Source organism: Carlito syrichta, unplaced genomic scaffold (genome assembly GCF_000164805.1).
Source record: "Carlito syrichta isolate Samal-C Ts95f unplaced genomic scaffold, Tarsius_syrichta-2.0.1 Scaffold303669, whole genome shotgun sequence".
NCBI classification, from domain to species: domain Eukaryota; kingdom Metazoa; phylum Chordata; class Mammalia; order Primates; family Tarsiidae; genus Carlito; species Carlito syrichta.
In genome coordinates, this window is record NW_007247765.1 from 354,951 (window position 1) to 371,442 (window position 16,492).

General features: G+C 35.6%; 1 protein-coding gene across 2 annotated transcripts in view; it reads right to left on the reverse strand.

The window, feature by feature from the left end:
- REV3L (REV3 like, DNA directed polymerase zeta catalytic subunit) overlaps positions 1-16,492 on the reverse strand; it is a 159,434-nt gene that overhangs the window by 79,589 nt on the left and 63,353 nt on the right. For both annotated transcript variants that reach the window (XM_008058987.1, XM_021712854.1), the window contains exons 5-10: positions 14,268-14,364; positions 10,020-10,114; positions 9,031-9,135; positions 7,961-8,045; positions 7,725-7,873; positions 1,541-1,660 (exon numbers count right to left, since the gene is read on the reverse strand). In XM_008058987.1, the coding sequence (XP_008057178.1) occupies positions 1,541-1,660; positions 7,725-7,873; positions 7,961-8,045; positions 9,031-9,135; positions 10,020-10,114; positions 14,268-14,364 (651 nt within the window). The remainder of the gene's footprint in view (positions 1-1,540; positions 1,661-7,724; positions 7,874-7,960; positions 8,046-9,030; positions 9,136-10,019; positions 10,115-14,267; positions 14,365-16,492) is intronic.

Below are 16,492 nucleotides of genomic sequence, written 5' to 3' on the forward strand. Positions count from 1 at the left end.
CTCGCCAAGTTGTCCAGGCGGGTCTCGAACCGTGGGCACTAGCAATCCACTCGCCTCGGCTGCCCAAAGTGTTGGGATTACAGGCTTAGTCACTGAGACCGGGCTCCTCAAATCTTTCTGTGTTTCTCTCTTAACTGTTTTTTTAAAAATAACTACAATATAATTTAAAATACTTTGAGGCCAGGCTCGGTGGCTCAGCCTGTAATCCCAGAACTTTGGGAGGCCAAGGCTAGTGGACTGTCTGAGCCTGTGAGTTTGAGACCTGCCCAGGCAACTTGGTGAGACCTCGTCTCTACAATAAATAAAAAAATTAGCCGGGCATGGTGGTGTGCACCTGTAGTTCCGGCTACTTGGAAGGCTGAGGCGGAAGGATCGCTGGGGCCCAGCAGGTCGAGGCTGTGGTGGCTGGGAGCATGCCACTGTCCTCCAGTCTGGGCGACAGAATGAGACTCCAACTCAAAAAAAGAAAAGAAAAGAAAAGAAAACAAAACAAAACTTTGATATATTTTTATTCAAATGGAGAAACAGAACATTCTAGATTATAAACCTCTATTTTTTAACGTATTAGGATGATTTCTTTCTGCATGTGGCCATTCATTTAAAAAAGAAAAAACAAGCATGGTGGTGCATGCTTACAGTCTGAGCTACTGGAGAGACTGAGGTGGGAGAATCTTGAGTCTATTAGATGCTGGATATGCTAATTGCCCCAATCTGATCATTACACATTTCATGTATTGAAACATCACTATGTACCCCATAAATATGGAAAATTTAGAAAGAAAAAACAATCCCCTACACCTATTTAAAATGATTTTCAAATATGAGTATGTACAATAATTTTGGTACTGTCCAAAATCAGTCAATTTTTGTACCATCCAGATAAAAATGTAAGTAACAGAGAGGCTATAACATGGAGCTGGGATCACATTTCATGCCATAAATTATAAATGAAAAAAATAGAAAGTGAGGAAGGAAACATTAAAATCACAATATCAAACAAAACAATAGGCATGAATATTTTATGCAACAAAATATCAAATAAATTTGTTAAAAATGTTGGTAAGACTAAATTATTGAAAAGAATCTTGTAAATGGTTTGCGATGCTAATAAAAATAAGTTTAGAGTGATACAAAGACACTCAGAAATAACTGTCATATGCTATGCTAGTCAAAAATTAATGGCTTGAAAGGAACTGTCCAGTAAAATTTCAGATACTCACCAGGAGAGAACCAATTAGTGTTTTATTAATGTACTGTACTTTTGAGAATATTAATCCAAAACAAGTATGTTTTCCTCTAAAGCAATATGGTTCCACCCAAAGTTAAAAAATTATTTTCTTTCATAATTATTTTTTAGAAAAAACTATGTAGAAAATTTTTTAAAAAGCAAGCAATTTAATGCAAGTTTCCATTTTATATTTGGCAGAGTATTTATTGAACATGCAATATTAACCTCTTCAAATAAAAAGAAAAATACCCCTCACAACACATATTTTCACTGATTTAGAACACTGAATTTTATGGCAGCACTTTTACTTACTGAAAACCGGTGACTCACTCAGTCTTTGGGTCAAAGGCTGAAAAGTCTGACTATTTTCCACGAGGTTCAAAATTGCTTCTTCATTAATAAGAGCTTCCTCCACTTTGTGTCTACTGTGACCTTAATTTGACAAAGAGTAAAAACACATTAAATCAGTGGCCTAACTCTAAAATTTATCATTTAGAATTTGTGTAGGCTAGGAAGCATTACAGTATAAATCTTCTAAAATTTTTGAAGTTTTAATACTGTACGCTAAATAAAAACATAACAAAACTTAATACAAAACCAAAGGAATATCTAAAGGAATATCTAACCAGTCACACAGATCAACCAAAACAAAGCAAACACCGAGCCTACCGATCACCAAATACTTATAACTTCTCTGCCTCTTCAATCCTACCTAGTATGCTACTGTAGTAAAAATCACTGCATATTAAAATATACAAAAGGACACAAAAGATGAACTGTCTCATTTGAATAATACAATCGTTTATTCTCTGACTAAAAAATAAGAACTAAATTCATTTTATATTAATGGTGCACTTCTCTGAAAGCTTCCATTCAATTCATTATCTTAAAATATTAGTATTTCAATATGTGATTTTCATAAAGGGTTCAATGCATAGAGAGATTACATAATTTTAAGAACAAAAATAAAATGAATCTCACATATAACCCAGTCATATGAAGAGGCAGAGAATTAAAAGCACATCGTAGTCAGGGATTAAAAGACCACACACCAAAACCTGGCAGGCAGTTACACAAGAGCTCACTGGAAAACAGTTTTGCTCATCTGCTTCAGACACTTAATTAGACCTAAAAATAAATGCTTTCAAGCCTTTAAAAGAGAGTTAAAATCATCAAGAAAAAATACTTTTGAAGCACTCTCTAGGACATAGCTAGGCTAATGAAGAATGTTTAATCAAAACAAATGAACAAACAGACAACAGACAACGGAAAAACAGCTAATTTTAAAACAAAAAACAATTGAGAGGGTCAATCAAAGCAAGCTGGTTATCTAAAACTAAAAATAAAGTTGATGAGACTGGCAAGGATGATCAAAACAGATTACATAGAAGACATAAGTAAATTTTATTAGGACTAAAAGGGGGCATGGCAAAGGTACAAGAAAGATGTTAAAATAATGCTGTGAACAACTTTAATAAAAAGTTAAAATTTTAAACAAAATATTAGCAAAGATCTACCAATGCTTTAAAAAACATACTACAGGCTGGGGACGGGTGAGTGGCTCACATCTGTAATCCCAGCACTTTGGGAGACCAATATGAGAGGACTGCTTAAGCCCATGAGTTCAAGTCCAGCCTAGGCAAGGCCTTGTCTCTACAAAAATATCAAAAAATTAGCCAGGTGTGCTGGTACTTTCCTGTAGTCCCAGCTACTTGAGAAGCTGAGGCAGCAGGATTGCCTAAGACCAGGAGGTAGAGGCTGTGGTGAGCCGTGATCATAACACTACATTCCAGGCTGGGTGTCAGAGAGAGACCTCGACTCAAAAAACAAACAAAAAAAACCATACAACATGGTGACAAAGAAGGGCTTATCTCATAAGTGCAAGAGTAGTTTAACATTAGCAAACAACAATTATTCTAACATAACCCATCATATTAACAGAGTAAAAGAGAAGACCTGATCACACTTCAATAAATTCAGAAAAGAACATTTAGAAACACTTGATTTAATATCTACTCCTGGGTTAAAAAACAACACACTTCTTAGCAAACAAAAATTAGAAGAAATAATAACCTGATGAAAGTATATCTACCAATATCCTGTAGAAAATTTCATACTTACTGACTCACAGAAATATTTCCTTTCAAATTAGGAGAAAGATTACTGACATTTTTACTCAATGTTATCCTAGAATACTTAGGCAATGCATTAAGACACAAAAAGAAAAAAAAGTATGAGCACAGGAAAGGAAGTAATAATAGTTACGTGCAGATGATGACTATACACGGAATATCCAAGGGAAAATACATCTTAACTACTGGTGCTAAAAAAGCTGCTGGATACAAGACGAAAACACAAAGGTCAGTGAAATTTCCAGATTCCAGCAATTAGAAGATGTGATTTTGAAAGGTAAAATTTATAATTTATAAGATATCTGGAACATATCTAATAAAATACAATAATTTCATTAAAAGTATAAAACCCTAGGAAGGACATGGAAGAAGACAAAATAAAATGGGAAACATGTCATGTTGTAGATGAGACAACTCGATATAGAAAAACAGAGACGTTCACAAACCACACTATAAATTCATCAAGGAATTCCCATTAATATTCCAATGGGGTTCTTCGCTGAAGCAAACAGTACAAAATTCATGTGGGTGAGCTTTTTTAAAGGCTCTAGAATAGAGAAGATACTTTTGAAGCTGAATAAAGAAAGATCTCTTTGACAAGATCTTATAAAGCAAACGTAATCAAAACAGCATGAGAGTAACACAGAGAGGGGAGGAATTCAGTGTGGAAAAAAACCCTGTGCAATGAATATGTTAGCATAACTAGCTAGCTAGCTAATGCAATTATATTCTTACTATTTATAAAAATGTAAAATTTCAGATGAATGAATGACTTAAATGTGAAAAACCAAATTGTAGCCACATGTAAGCCTCAGGATGAATACTTAAGAGAAAACTTTCATTACACCCAGGTAGGGAAAGACTCAAACTAGGTACAAAAACAAAATCATAAAGGAATATTGCTAACTTTGACATTAAAATTGAAGACATGCAAAATATTGAAAAAAAAAGGAAAGAAAAAAGGAGAAAATGAATTTTTTTGTTAAGATTTTTATAGGATAATTCTAGATGAAAAGACAACATCTCTACAATTAATGTTATCAACTGATAAAGGGCCAGGTGCGGTGACTCATGTGTGTAATCCCAGCACTTTTGGAGACCAAGGCGCATGAGGACCAGGAGTTTTAGACTAGCTTGGGCAACTTAATGAGATTTCACCTCTACAACAAATGAATAAGAAAAAATTAGCTGGGCATGGTGGCACATGCTTGTAGTCCCAGCTACTCAGGAGACTTACGCAGGAGGACAGCTTGAGCCCAGGGGTTAGAGATTGCGGTGAGCTGTGATTATATACTACTGCACTCCAGCCTGGGCTACAGTAAGACCTGTCTTATAAAGTAAAAAATTAAAAACAAACAAATAAAACGGATAAAGGTGTAATATCTAGAAAATATGAAGGATTCCTACAAATCAGTAGGAAAAAGACTAGTGAGCTAACAGAAAATGAGCAAAAAACACAAATAAGCAATTCTCAAACAGAAAAACTCAAAATGCCTTTAAAAATGCTTAAACTCACTAGTAATCAGGAAATGAAGATTAAAATATGGAGCTGCTATTTCAAAAAATCAGAGTGGCAACATCTTTTACTATAGATATTTTATGTTTATTATTACATACCTTTTTTTTTTTTTTTTTTTTGAATTGGAGTCTCACTCTGTCGCCCAGACTGGAGTGCAGTGGCTGCTCCCGGTCACTGCAGCCTCCACCTGCTGAGCTCCAGTGATCCTTCTGCCTCAGCCTTCCAAGTAGCCAGAATTATAGGCATGCGCTACCACGCCCAGCTGATTTTTTTTTTTTTTTTTTAGTTGGAATCTCACTCTGTCGCCCAGACTGGAGTGCAGTGGCCGCTCCTGGCCACAGCAGCCTCGACCTGCTGGGCTCCGGCGATCCTTCCGCCTCAGCCTTCCAAGTAGCTGGAATTACAGGCATGCACCACCATGCCCGGCTGGTTTTTTGATTTGTTGCAGAGATGAGGTCTCGCTGCCCAGGCGGGTCTCGAACCCATGGGCTCAGGCAATCCACTCACCTCAGCCTCCCAAAGGCGTGGGATTATAGGCTGAGCCACTGAGCCCGGCTACATACTTTTTTTTTTTTTTGAGTTAGAGTCATCCAGACTGGAGTGTAGTGGAGTGCAGTGGCACAATCATGGTTGACTGCAGCCTTGTCCTCCTGGGCTCAGCTGATCCTTTTGCCTCAGCCTCCCAAGTAACCAATTAGCCACCACATGCAGCTAATATTTTTGTGGAGACAAGGTCTTGCTATGTGGCCTAGGCTGGTTTCGAACTCCTAGGCTCAAGCAATCCTCTTGCCTCGGTCTCCCAGTGTGCTAGAAATACAGAAGTGAGCCACTGCACCTGGCCTTTTTCATACTACCATTGTTGATGTGTCCCTTGTGAATATGAAACGTGGCTTCTGAGTAAAACTTTTATTATTCTCCTCTTTACCAATTATGTATTAGCTAATTGCATTACTGAAACACAATTCAAACAGATGTTATCCAATTGTAATGCTATAAGTAAGCAGCTGGCAGTAGCGGAAAACTGTCAGGGGAAGGGGAGGTGGGACTGGCAGTTGGGGGAAACTACTAGGGGAGGGAGGGACATGCCTCATCAACAAGGGTACCTGCATGATCAATGTTTGTATACCTAACCCACAATTGTACCCCACATCTTTATAATAAATAAATAAATTTTAAAAAACACACAAAAAGCAGATGTTATCTAGGTAGGGTACAATGCATACACTCTAATATGCAGCAAATTACTCTTCTATGTGCTCTGTAGAGAAACTCCTGTATAGCCATGAGAAGACTGATACAGCACTAAGTGCAAAAGTGAAAACCATCTAATACTTGTAGAGTGGAGAAGCAGATAAAACTGTTGTTGAGTCTTAAAATAATATAGAACACTCACCAGCAGCTAAAAGGAATGAGCAAGGATATATTTCAGTTACAAAACTGACCTAAAAAGATGTTCAACATCACTGGTAATGAGGAAAGTAAAAATTAAAACTGCAAGACACCAGTAGATACACAGGCAAATGGTTACATTTATAAAGTTAGAGAATAACAAGTGTTGGTGAGGAGGGGGAGCCACAGAAACCCTCACATGCTGCTGGTGTGATTTTGAAACAGTCCTGCCACTTTGGAAAACAAATTAGGAGTTCATTAAAAATTAAACACAAATTTACCATGTGACCTACCAATTCTTTTGCTCTGTAGAGATAATCTTTGTAGTGAAGTTTATCTTTAAACTGTTTCATTTGTTACTATTTCCGTTGTTTTGTAACCTTCTGAAATTTGCACTAAAATTCACGCTTTACTTCGTACAGAAGCATTATTTCTAGCAGCCAAAAGTAAAAACCTCTCAAGTATTGATCAACTGATGAATGGATTAACAAAATGTGGTATAGCATATGCATACAATGGAATACTACTAGGCAATAAAAAAATAAAATACTAATAGATACTACAATATGGATAAACCTTGAGGGTATTATGCTAAATGAAAAAAGCCAGACACAAAAGATGACATATTGTATGATTTCATCTATATGATATACAGTATCTAGACAAGGCAAATGTAGAGAGACAAGAAGGCAGATTTGTGGTTACCTGGGTTAGAAGCAGAAATGGGCACAACTGCAAATGCACACAGAGATCCTTTAGACTGATGGAAATGTTTTAAAACTGAATTGTAAAGATGCTTGCACAACTTTGTACATTTATGGTAAATTATTGAATTATACACTTAAAATGAGTGAATTTTATGTTATGTAAACTATACCTCAATTAAGTTGCGTAAAAATATAATGTTGAGTGAAAAAACCAAGATGCTGAATCTATGTCAAATAGGATACCATGTATGTAAAATTTAAAACTTATAAGGACAGTATGTGTGGTGAACATATATAGAAAAGAAAATATAAAATCATATAGGAGAGCAACTTGTAACATTTCAGGATATTGCTCATCTTCAGAGATATATAGAAAGGATAACAGAACAGGAGAGATTTTTGTTATATTCATCAGGTTTATCTCTTTCATTTATTTTTTGAGTCAGGGTCTTACCTGTTGCCCAGACTGGAGTGCAGTGGCATGATCACAGCTCACCGCAGCCTTACCTTGTGGGCTCTGGTGATCCTTCCACCTCATTCTCTGAACTCTGGGACTACAGGCACATGCCACCATGCTTGGCTAATTTTTTTATTTTTTTGTAGAGACGAGGTCTCACTACCTTGCCCAGAATGTATTTGTTAGGAAAAAAAGAAAACCTTAGCAAACATAGCTAAACACTGATATCTCAGAGCTAGAAACACGGATGTCTATTTTAGTATTTTCTGTATACTTGAAAAGAAAATCTTACCTTTGCTCAACTCTGTGTCTTTGTGGACTTCTACCATATTGGCTGGTGTACACTGAAGCATTTCAGGAGTTAGAATCTCAGAGTGTAATGTTAACTCAGCGGAGAACTCCTGGGAACCATCACTGTAGTCCACAGATCCTGACAATGTTCTGCTTAATTAAAACATACCCTTTATAACAAGCTAGATAACAAAGGAATTAAATTAGTTCTAAGATCTACAGTAAATAATCACTTACACAGAGAAATCATTCTGTTTGAGAATTTCCTGAAGTCTCTTCTGAAATTTTTTTTCACTTTCTGTTGCCGGCACAAACCTGCGATCTTTGAATTTTAAAAGTGCATTAAAAAATGTAGATAGCAAATGAATGAAATATTTTCCTTTCTTCTAAAGTAGCTTTAAAAATGCTGGAATTCCCTATCTTTCTTTAGACATATATAATACCACCTAAATATAGTCCTGTCATAGAATCAAACAAAACAGAAGTGGCTGTTACTAAAGTTATAAAGTCAAGCACTTAAAGTCAATTCAATGAAAACCTAAATCTAAAACCAAAAAACACTGAACTCTACCTATAAATGTGTCGTATACCCTGAAATGAGAAATTTTCCCCTTATAAAATATATTTCTATTTAAAAAGGCATAAAAGGTACTCAAAATTTATCAAAATAGTTTTAGTGCCCAAGACATTGTAACTTTAGTTGGACCTCAATATAGGCTTACTGCCGTATTTCAAATAAATTTGCCTTTTAAAGTGTGTCTTTTATTCTTTTACCTTTATTTCTAAAATTTTCTTGTACTCATGGTATTATTCAACCCCTTTCAAATTCTTTCTAAGTGCAACAGCATTTAATAATAAATGAGTATTTTTTTCAGAGGTGTACATAATGAACAAAGTTAAGAGTTTATGATATACCCAGAAAACAATTTGTGGGCAGTATTTCATGGGCTACATTTTCAAAGCTTAATGAACTATGTAGTGTTTCTAAGTCAGGACTCATGATCTTCTGTGAATTTTCTATAGTTCATTGAAAAAAAGAGAAGAATGAAATAGGAACAAAAAACTGGGGCAATAAGACAAGGTACACTGAAAACCAAGGACAGTAAGATGAATTTCTTATGGCACAGAGAGGTGACACTGGAGATAGCTGCAAAGATAATCACTGTTTGAATGGCAACACAAAAACACAGACCATTTAAAGGCAATTTGAAAAGCAAAATCCAATGTCAAGAGAAAATTCCAGTGACTTAAACTTTTCTATTAAACTACTGAATCTAAGAATCCTCAGAGTACTATTAGGTTTATACCTTGTGATTCAGGTTGGTTAATTTGAGAATTTTCATTTCTATTTCTTCGTCGTTGCTTTTCATCTTCCCAAATGGCCTGCAGACCAGGGTTTCCACCAATTTGAGCTGTAATCACAATAATACTTCAATACTACAAAGGTCAAAGCAAAAAAATGCTTGCTTAAACAAATCTAACTTTTCTCTAATAGATATTTCCTTTTAAAAAATCCAATTACCTATTTTGTATAACAAAATGGACAAACCTACATTTATTATGTTGCTCCTTTCTTTTAGTTTTCTTCCTACTGGTTCCCAAAACCCCAGCAAAAATGTGTGAATAAAATTCAAACATTTGATGATAGCCAATACCCTGAGAATCCTCTCCCTGGTATATAATCTGAAAACTACAAAATTAAAAGGCAGAATATATATATATATAATTTTTTTTTTTTTTTTTGAGTTGGAGTCTTACTCTGTCACCCAGACTGGAGTGCAGTGACCGCTCCTGGCCACCGCAGCCTCGACCTGCTCGGCTCTGGTGATCCTTCCGCCTCAGCCTTCCGAGTAGCCGGAATTACAGGCATGCGCTACCATGCCCGGCTGGTTTTTTGATTTATTGCAGAGATGAGGTCTCGCTGCCCAGGCGGGTCTCGAACCCGCGGGCTCAGGCAATCCACTCACCTCAGCCTCCCAAAGGCGCGGGATTACAGGCTGAGCCACCGAGCCTGGCTCAGGCGGAATATATTAAATTACTTTATCATTGGCTAATTTTATTTAGTGTTACACTTGCTTTAGTTTCATATCTGTGCAAATATACTCATATGAATAAAAACATAAACAAAAAATTACTGACCACCTCATCAGAAGTACAGAAGCAACCTGTATCATTTTGCATCTTCTTTCTACATCTTAGTTCCCTAGTCATATTTTCTTTCCTCCTTTCCCCCACTCTACTTTGGTCACTAATTTTGAGAAATGGAAACAGATATGAAGAATAATTGTGCATGAACCTTCAATGTCCAGACGATTTAAGATGTCAGCAGCCACAGCATCCACTTCTAATTCACACGTACTCTGTGGTTCGACACCTTCTAGTATTAAAGAGCTATAATAAAAAGATATCAAAAACACAGTGATTATGTTAGAGCAAAGTATGTAAGGTTTTTCTTACTTACACAATATTTTATATTTTTACCAGGTAACCAGAAAACCTGATATTAAATCAATTCACAATTATTCATGACATAATTGATGCTGCATGTATACATATAAATGAAAAATAGGTTAAGAAAAATACAAAACCTACTCTACTGACGACCCTAGTGAGATTCTTTTGCAGTACAATCTACTTATTCTGGTTCTTTATAAATATTTTTTATTTCTATTTTTTGTAGCGATGGAATCTCATACCACTTCCCAGGCTGGAGTGCAGTGTTGTGGTCATAGCCCACTACAGCCTCAAGTGCGTGGCTCTAAGCAATCCTCCTGCCTTGGCTTCTAAAAGTGCTGGGATTACAGTGTACACCACTATACCTGGCCTTTAAAAAAAGGCAGCATTATATTTTACATATAATAAGGAATACACAGTGTTTTAGCAGGAGGTCCTGCCTGGGTAGAATGAGACAGAAGAGCAGAGGGACAACAGAGGGATGCATCAAAAACCACACCCAGATGACACCAGCTGCGTAGAGATATTTCCAGCTGTCACAAAATGAGGGAGAGTATGCAGCAAGAGGTAAGGGAAAGCAGATGACACTGTTCCTCCTGCCCTCAAGCCCTGCTGAGCTAGGGGTACTTCAAAACTCTTCATAACTACAGATTTGACAGACCACAGGAATGGAAGGAACGACACCACAAGTTCATTAATTTTTATAAGAAGGGTTGTTACCCACTGATGATCTTTGACTGAAAAGCATTTCTTTCATCAGAGCCATGAAAGATGAGGAAGGTACCACATAATCGTCCCTGCTCGACAGAGGGTCACATCTAGCGTGGATCCCCATGACCTCATTTCAAAACTGAGATCTTGTTCCAAAAGGGACACTAAGTGCAGGTGGGAGACCCATAATTCTCCTCGAAAGTGGGTGATGGCATATTTCATTAACATTTTGATTTGAAACTCTTTAATATTTTAAGAGAAACATATCAGTGAAACTTACTTTCCATTGTCTATTCCTAAGAAAACATTGATGAACATTAGAAAGCAATCTGATAAATCACAGAATGTTTGCAATTCAAGTAATACACGTATACATACATGTACATGTGGACACTCATACACACATATCTTTACCACTGAGAGAGAAGGGGAGTATTAACCAATATATCCCTTTAACTTTCAGAAAAAAATAATTCTCAATATAGATTGTCCTCTTCACTCATGTAATTTAATAAAATCAGTTTTGTCATGAATTGAAGTGCCAGATAAAATAGTTCAGTCAAATTTTCTTCTTATACTAAAAAGTTCTTCAGTATGAAATAATTACACTGTAAATGCCAAGGATGAATCTTCCAGGAATAGCACATTTGTGACAAAAAAGGGAAACAATAACATAAAAATGTAATCTCATAGTAGAAATTTACAACTATTTCTTGACCTTATTACAAAGCTACTTCAGATATTAAGAACAGGTGGTGTTTCTAGGGAAAGAAAGTAGCTTTCAGGATTAAAAATTTGTTCCTGTAGATAGAAAAAGTATGAGTAAAAAAGTTATATTAGCAAATACATGGAGACCATTAATTTTAGTCATAAACAACAGTAGATAAACAACGCAATAGTAATTAGACAACTGTGCCTCTGTGAACATTTCTGTTTACAGGTTAACACAAAAGATCCTCCAGTGAGAATCACTGAGGGTAGAGCTCAGACACCTATAATTTTAAAAATCTTTCCAGATCATTTTGATGAATAGCCAGGGTTGAGATTATTGTAGCAGACTCTCGATATCTGTAGATCTGACAATCTGGCAAATGATCCTGAAGTCCCACAACATGTGGCACTCTACCCTGTGCTAGCAAAGAAGGTTAGCAGAACTGCTGACTTGGTATCCCCATTTCATCACGACTCTGTTGCTTGCTGTTTGTTGTGGTCCTCATAACAAGGTTTGTGAAGAAATATAAAACACTTCACTGTAAAAAAAGGCGCCTAGAAAAAGGTGCTAGCACTGGGAACAGACATGAGACTAACAAAATCTAAGAGAATACAGATTTATGGCAAAACTTTTTGACTTTTTTGTCATTTGTATGAGATGAAATTTCAGATTTTCATTTAACATAAGCATGATAAAAATATTAAAATATGAGATCGGAGACAAAATATAGCTATTCTACATTTATTATAAATTATAATTTGAAATAACTTGCCTAATTCCACTAGTTTGCCCATTCATATCTTTGTTTACAATTTGTACAACTCTTAAAAGATCTACATCTTTCTAAAATTCAAACTTTTCATTACAATAGTTTCCCCAATTTACTCCTAATTAGTAAAGTTTTCCTACAGTCTTATGACCTAATTGGAAAGACGCTTATTACAAAACAGCTTCAAATGGCAGAATTTAAATTAACTGACAATGCCAAAAAAAAAGAAAAAAAAATCAACTAAATATAGAACTTTGAGAACTAGGGGATCTAGTGACTAGGTAAAAGTCCATTGGTCAAACTGATGTGTTCAACTTTATAGTTTTTAAAAGGCTATGTCATAGGTTTAAAAAAATCAAACAGCAAGTAGTTTGCTGGTCACTTTAATCTGAATTGATGAGAACTTGATTTCATGTGGTAAATAGTGTTTTCTCTAAACTGAATAACACTTCAACATGGTTATAAAAACAATTTTGTTGTATCTGTGAAAGAACTAAGAAGTACATGTGTGTATGTGTTTATCAAAATGTCCCAATATTATTAATAAGCAGAATAAAGAGGTAAGATATGTCACTGTCTATATTACTTCAAAGTCTTGAAAGATTTATTCCGATATAATATTCTAGTCATAAAACAATATACTTCTACCATCAATTAATGAGATTCTTCATTATAGGTATTCAAAGTGACTCAGTCAAAAATATATTAGGGTTCTGAAACTATGTAAATGAAGTTTTAAACAACTATTTTATACCTTCAATTGATTAATAAATTCACATTTTCTTATCATGAAATAAGAAATGTCATTTAACTAAACACTTTTTCTGCTTTGCACTCTTCATAAAAATATCTGTGTAACAAACATCAGAGGATGTATGTTTAGCAAAAGAGGAAAGTCAAGGCCACCTTGCCAATATGCAACTGATTAATAAAAGGACCAGGAGAGCTCAGTAATGCTGTGCAGTGTAAAACAGAAACAGAAATCCTGAATCAGTAGACAGGCCTACTGGCTGGTAATTTAGATAGGTGCTGACTACATATCTGCTTTTATAATAGGGAAAGCTAAGCATTTGGAATACATTACCTCCAAAAAAAAGTCTAATCAATAACAAAACTGTTAAAAGAAATTGCAAATTATATTATTAAAAAACACAGCAAGCCGGGCTCGGTGGCTCAGCCTGTAATCCTAGCACTTTGGGAGGCTGAGGTGAGTGGATTGCATGAGCCCACGGGTTCGAGACCTGCCTGGGCAACTTGGCAAGACCTCATTTCTACAATAAATCAAAAAAAAAGTTAGCCGGGCGTGGTAGCGCACGCCTGTAGTTCCGGCTACTTGGAAGGCTGAGGTGGAAGGATTGCCGGAGCCCAGCAGGTCGAGGCTGCGGTGGCTGGGAGCGGCCACTGCACTCCAGTCTGGGTAACAGAGTGAGACTCCGACTCAAAAAAAAAAAAAAAAAAAAAAAATAATCACAGCATGCCAATGTCCCTTTTTACATCAATATTTAATACTCAGGAATCTGAGGGCTTATTTTTATTAAAAATATTTGCCATTTCAGTTTTAAATTGCTCTTTTATTATAAATATTAACTTTTTACTTGACAAGTTACAGAATATCAACTTAAAATGCATGATGAAGATGACATCGGAAAGAAGTATAATAATCTAGCTCAGAATCTGTTTACTAATTAGGTAAAAACTAGGCATATTTTCATGGTCTGTTTTTTAAATCTTTTATTCTATGTAACATACTAATGTTGAATTGGCTTTTTTGGATAAACTTACAGATTTAAAAAATCCAACATAATAAAAGGTTACAATTTAATTATGATGACCACTGATTTCTGATCACAACTAGGATATATGTAAAATTTTTCATTTCCTTTACAACATTAACTAACCTTGGTATTTCATCTTGTTCCCACCGAAATAAAGTACCAGTAAGAGAATTTCCTGATAACTGATCCTTGCATGATCCAGCTGCATGCAATATATCACCTAGGAACAGAAAGGTAAAAGGAAATAAGTTCTACTTTTAATTTACAGATAATTACCTTTTCTTAGAAGGTAAATGTTCTTTTAAAAATCTTATTACTCATAAATTTTATTAATAGATCCCATTTTATTGATGCATATTTGTACACATTTATGGGGTAAAAGTGATACTTTGATACATGCATGTGACATGTAATAATCAGATAATAATCAAATTAGGGTGTTTAGAATATCCATTACCTTAAGCATTAATCATTTCTTTGTGTTGGAGACGTTTCAAATCTGCTGGCTATTTCGAAATGTAAAACATACAGTTGCTATCTATATTCACCCCACTGTGCTGGACCTGTATGCCTGTACCCATTAACCAACCTCTCTTCCCCTAGCCCCTAGTAACTACCGTGCTACTCTCTATGAGTCAACATTTTTTTTCCCTTTTTGAGATGCTGTCTTGCTATGTTGCCCAGGTTGCACTCGAACTTCTGGGCTCAAGTGACCCTCTCACCTCAGCCTCCAGAGTAGCCAGGACTACAGGTGTGTACCACCATGGCCAGCTAGAGATAAGCTTTTTAGCTCCCACATATGAGTGAGAACATTGTGATATTTGTCTTTCTGCAGCCTTCACTGATCATAATGACCTCTAATTCCACCATGTTGCTGCAGGATTTCATTCTCTTCATGGCTGAATAGAATTATTACAAACTGTTTTTCATAATGGTTATACTAATTTACATTCCCTCCAACAGTACATAAGAGATCCTTTTTCCCAACACCCTCACTAACATTTGTTATTTTTTTAGTCTTTTTGTCAACAGCCATTCTAATGGGGGTAAGATGATCTCTCACTGTGGTTTTGATTTGCATTTTCCTGATGATTAGTGATGTTGGTCACTTGTGTGTCTTCTTTTGAGAAACGTCTATTTAGATCCTTTACTCATTTTAAAAATGGGATTACAGTATTAGCTTTTTTCCTATTGAGTTCCTTGTACATTCTGGATACTAGTCTCTTGTTGGATAAATAGTGTGCAGACATTTTCTACTATTCTGTAGCTGGTCTCTTTACTTTGCTGATTCCTTTCTTGTGCAGAAGTTTTTTAGTTAGAATTATTTTCTTCTATTTCTGTGAAGAATGTCATTCATATTTTGATAAAGATTGTGCAGAAGCTTTTTAGTCTCTTTTGTCTATCTGCTTTGGTTGGCTGTGCTTTTGAGGTTTTAGTCATAAAAATCTTTGCCTAGACCAGTGTCTTGGAGTGTTTCCCCTATGCTTTTTTCTAATAGTTTGGTAGTTTTGGGTCTTATGTTTAAGTCTTAATCAACTTTCAGTTGACTTTTGTGTATGGTGAGAGACAGAGTCTAGTTTAATTCTTTTGCACGTGGTTATCCAGTTTTCCTAGCACCATTTACTGAAGAAATTGTCCTTCCCCCAATGTATGTTCTTGGCGTCTTTCTGAAAAATCAGTTAGCTATTAAATACATGGATTTATTGCTGAGTTCCCTATTCTCTTCCACTGGTCCATGTGTCTATTTTTATATCAATACCATGCAGTTTTGGTTACTACAGTTTTGTAGTATTATTTTGAAGCTAGGCAGTGAGATGCTTCTAGCTTTGTTATTTTTGCTCAGGACTGCTTGGGCTATTCAGGGTCTTTTGTGGTTCTACATGAATTTTAGAACTTTTTTCTATTTCTGTGAAGAATGTCAGTGATATTTTGACAAGGACTGCACTTAATCAGTAGACTGCTTTAGATGGTATGTTCATTTAAAAAATATTATTTCTTCCAGTACATGAGAGCATGGAATCTCTCTCCACTTGTTTGTGTCTTCTACAGCTTCTTTCATTAAGTATTTTGTAGTTTTCCTTATAGATCTTCCAACTTTTTGGTTACATTTATTTCTAGTTTTTTTTTTCATTTTTTGTAGCGTTTGTAAATAGTATTGATTTCTTGTTTTCAGCTAATTCATTACTGGCATATAAAATGCTACTGATTTTTGTGGGCTGATTTTGTATCCTGCAACTTTACTGAATTGGTTCATCAGTTCTAAGAGTTTTTGGTGGGGTCTTTCCATTTTTCCACATATAAGATTATGTCATTTGCAAAAAAGAGTCAATTTGACTTCCTTTTTTCCA